The sequence below is a fragment of the Manacus vitellinus genome, unplaced genomic scaffold (assembly GCF_001715985.3).
Source record: "Manacus vitellinus isolate BGI_N305 unplaced genomic scaffold, ASM171598v3 scaffold_108_pilon, whole genome shotgun sequence".
Classification (NCBI taxonomy): domain Eukaryota; kingdom Metazoa; phylum Chordata; class Aves; order Passeriformes; family Pipridae; genus Manacus; species Manacus vitellinus.
In genome coordinates, this window is record NW_021938835.1 from 80,397 (window position 1) to 84,405 (window position 4,009).

General features: G+C 44.6%; 1 protein-coding gene across 3 annotated transcripts in view; it reads left to right on the forward strand.

The window, feature by feature from the left end:
• KCNJ15 (potassium voltage-gated channel subfamily J member 15) overlaps positions 1–3,659 on the forward strand; it is a 24,116-nt gene extending 20,457 nt beyond the window's left edge. For 2 of the 3 annotated variants that reach the window (XM_018088712.2, XM_008934732.3), the window contains one exon: positions 1,540–3,659. In XM_018088712.2, the coding sequence (XP_017944201.1) occupies positions 1,556–2,686 (1,131 nt within the window). In that variant the 5' untranslated portion in view covers positions 1,540–1,555 and the 3' untranslated portion in view covers positions 2,687–3,659. Of the gene's footprint in view, positions 1–964; positions 1,164–1,539 lie in introns of those variants that run through there. The other variant, XM_018088713.1, reaches the window with a different exon arrangement.
• The last annotated feature ends 350 nt before the right edge of the window (positions 3,660–4,009 follow it).

Sequence of the window (4,009 nt, forward strand, 5' to 3'; positions counted from 1 at the left end):
CATATATATATTTATATATGCACATGGCAATGGTTCCTAAGCTATGGAAGAGAAATGCTGGTGATTAAACCAAAACTGGAAGGAGTTACAGTTGTTAATGGGAGCTAAGTTTAATTACCCTTTCCCAGAAAACCTGCAACAGTGTGATGATATAGTCCCAAACAAAAATTCTCCTTAATTGACATAACAGGAAAGTAACTTCAGTGAGCAATTATGCTGATGTCCTGGGCTGGCACATGTGTGTGCCACAAATATATCTTGTACTTCCTGCAAAATTCTTTTAAGTAGCTATAAGGAAGACATTATTTTTTTCCTTTTTTCTTTTTTTTTTTTTTTCAGTGGCTCACGAGAACTAATCACTTACTTGAGGCTCTTTTTGAGGAAAACAATGGAACAAAACAATGCCTTTTTGTAAGACCTGCCAAAGCACAAAGGATGCATGGGATGTTTTTTTTCTTTGTTGCTTTTGTCAGCAGGAAGTTTTGTTGTTGGAAACGACTATAACATGCACTGTCCTTGCTCTACGTAATCGCTGTCTGGTCCTGCAAGCCGGGTCTTGTTAAGCTGCCTCATCCAACTGGCACAGGCACCGCTCTGCTTCACTCTGTGGGCTTTGCTCAGCCCGGAGTGTCCTCACACTTAACGCTCCATCCGGGCTGATGCACAATAAACAAACTTCAGGACTCGGGTGGTCCAATGATTGCTGGGTTTGAGCAGGTCAGGGCCCACCTTCAGAACGCTGACTTTATGAATTGCCTCCTTTTTATGTTTTTGGGTTTTTTTTGTTTTTTTTTTTTTTAGCTTAAAGTCGCGGTGCTGTGCAGCGCGAGCGGCTTCAAAGGGTCGCATTCAGGTGTAAATGCTCCTTTCCAAAGCTCGACTTTGATGTGCTCAGGTCTGCTTTGTTTCCCTCTAGGTTAGTTGTAGGTTCGTGTAACAAAAGAGCCAGATCCGACTGAGTAAATCACTTGTGGAAGTTAATTGTTCACAGTGAAAGCTGGTCTGGCTCATTCTGCCTCCGTCGCAGGAAGAGACAGAGGTGGTGCTGGATCTGCTCTCTGAACCCAGCCTTGACGCGATTTTAACTCTGATCAGATGTCTCTCTTCAGGGCATTAAAGAAAACCTGCTCACTAATCAAAAAGAGCCTCTTCTCTAGAGAAACGTAAGGAAAAAAAAAATTATTTAATGCCTTTTACAGAAATAAAGGACTAATATAAAAGTTCAGCTCTGTCGAATTTCTTTTGCAGGCTGTCATAAACAGAAACCTTTACTTCTCCACGCTTGGCAGTCACCAGAATCAAAGAATGATTTTTTTTTTTTTCTTCCTGGATTACAAAAAAAAATAAAAAAAATCAAAAAAATCAAATTATTTGCAATGTCAGATACTGTATGATGCTAACTCTGCACTCCAGCTGTTTTTATTCACTGTGTGCTGCGTTTAGATCGTGTTTGTGCCTTCGCTCCATCAAATGGTTTTTAAGGATCAGCTGTGGGCTTCGGCTTGGTTGAGTAACAGTCTTCTTTTGCTCTCTCCTCAGGACTGAAGCGGTGAGAATGGAACCCACGAAGATCAACATGTCCCGTGTCCCTCTGGTGAACGGGGGCATCGACTCTGCCATGCTCAAGGCGCACAAGCCCCGGGTGATGTCCAAAAGCGGCCACAGCAACGTGCGCATCGACAAAGTCGACGGCATTTACCTGCTCTACCTCCAGGACCTGTGGACTACAGTGATAGACATGAAGTGGAGGTACAAACTCACCTTGTTTGCTGCTACTTTTGTCATGACCTGGTTCCTCTTCGGGGTTATCTACTACGCCATCGCGTTCCTCCACGGCGATTTGGAGATGAACAAGTTCCCCCCGAAGCGCGAGCCGTGCGTCAAGAACGTGGACTCTCTGACTGGGGCTTTCCTCTTCTCCCTGGAATCACAGACAACCATTGGCTACGGGTTCCGTTTCATTACAGAGGAGTGTCCCCACGCCATCTTCTTGCTCGTGGCCCAGCTGGTCATCACCACCCTGATTGAAATCTTCATCACAGGTACCTTTCTGGCCAAAATCGCGAGACCTAAAAAAAGGGCAGAGACCATTAAATTCAGCCACTGTGCCGTCATTACTAAGCACAACGGAGAACTTTGCCTGGTGATCAGAGTGGCAAACATGAGGAAGAGCCTCCTGATACAGTGTCAGCTGTCTGGGAAGCTCCTCCAGACATACGAAACCAAAGAAGGGGAGAGGATCCTGCTGAACCAAGCCAGTGTCAAATTCAACGTCGACTCCTCCTCGGAGAGTCCGTTTCTCATTTTGCCTTTAACCTTCTACCACATTTTGGATGAGAGCAGCCCCTTGAGAGACCTGACACCTCAGAATCTCAAGGAGAAGGACTTTGAGCTCGTGGTGCTCCTGAATGCCACGGTGGAGTCCACCAGTGCTGTCTGCCAGAGTAGGACTTCCTACATCCCTGAGGAGATCCACTGGGGCTACGAGTTCGTGCCTGTGGTTTCCCTCTCTCCAAATGGAAAGTACGTTGCGGATTTCAGCCAGTTCGAGAAGATCAGGAGGAGCACAGATTCTACTTTTTACAGCATGGACTCTGAAAAGCAAAAACTAGAGGAGAAATACAGGCAGGAGGATCAGATGGAGAGGGAACTGAGAACAATGTTGTTACAGCAGAGCAATGTTTGATTGAGTGGACCAACTATTCTGATCAATCCTTTTTGCAAACTGAAAAAAGACCCATACTCTGTGCTGTATGTCTGCCATGAAACCAGCAGGGGAGTCCTTTTTTAGCTTTGGTGCACAGTAAATCAATCCCTTTGGCCGAGTGGCTAATCAATTATTTTTTAATTAGGCAGGATTTCTCTGTGCACCATCACGACTTAGCAAAGTCGGATTGGTGCTAAGTCTGTGCCTTCTGCCACCACTAAAAGCAGACACAGCACTTTCCTTTTGGAAAGTGAAACTGGATGCACTGTGCTGATTCCTCCAAATATTTATTTGTCGTGGTTTTACTGTGAACATGCACTCGCAGAGACGGCACACAGCACTGCTCCTTTAAAATATCTATATTTAAAATGTATATTCTTGTACCAGGCATTGCCTCCCGGGGGATTCCCGGCACTGAGAGTAAGTTGAGCGGAAGAGAAAAGCGGTTGGATGTGGGAAGAGCCTGCAGGGAGGGGTTAAAATCCTTAAATCTTGAAGGAGGGTGACAGAGTAGTGCTGGGTGGTGAGGAAGAGAACTGGCTCTCTGTCTCTGCTGCTCACAGCTTGTTTTGTGATTGTTTTATGATCACTCACTTTTTTAACCTTGCTGATGCCTGATTTATATATAATAGCAAAACATGAGGGAGATAAGGGCAAGATGCACAGAATCACAACAGTGATCAACTAAGGTTACAGCTGGCTTTGAGACACCTGTTTTTTATCCAGTGTAAATAGTTTGTAGCAGCAGCATAACAATACAGTTCTACAGATTGCTTGCTTTGCTATGGACCATATTTAATTCTGGTTAAAAGAAAGCTGTGTAACGTCTGTAGACAATATTTACTTTTTTTTTTCTGGCAACCATAAAGGACAAGCATTCCTTTCATCCATTTCATTTTTTTTGGTCTAACTAAAACCATTCCATTAATAAAGGAATTAAATTCGAGCAGTTCCTGCTGTCTTTGTGGCGTGGGGAGAGGGTGTAGAACCTCAGAGGTGCTGAAAGGGTGTTTGGTGCAGGTATTTGCACGTGACACAAAGCCTGGGGACTCTGCAGGTCACCTGCAGTGGTCACATTGCAGGTGGAAAACCAGGGAGCAGTGGTGTCCATGTAGTAAGTCTGTTATTATGGGTCAGCTTTTTAAAGGGACTTTGAAATTATTTCTGGCTCATATCACTTTGGCAGCTTCCTGAGTTCTAGAGATTTTTCTCCCCTAAAGCTTTGGCAAGACAAAGATGTTTTTAGTGCAAGGTCTGGGTCTTAGGACCAGGTCTTGGCCTGAGAACCACCAAGACCAGCAT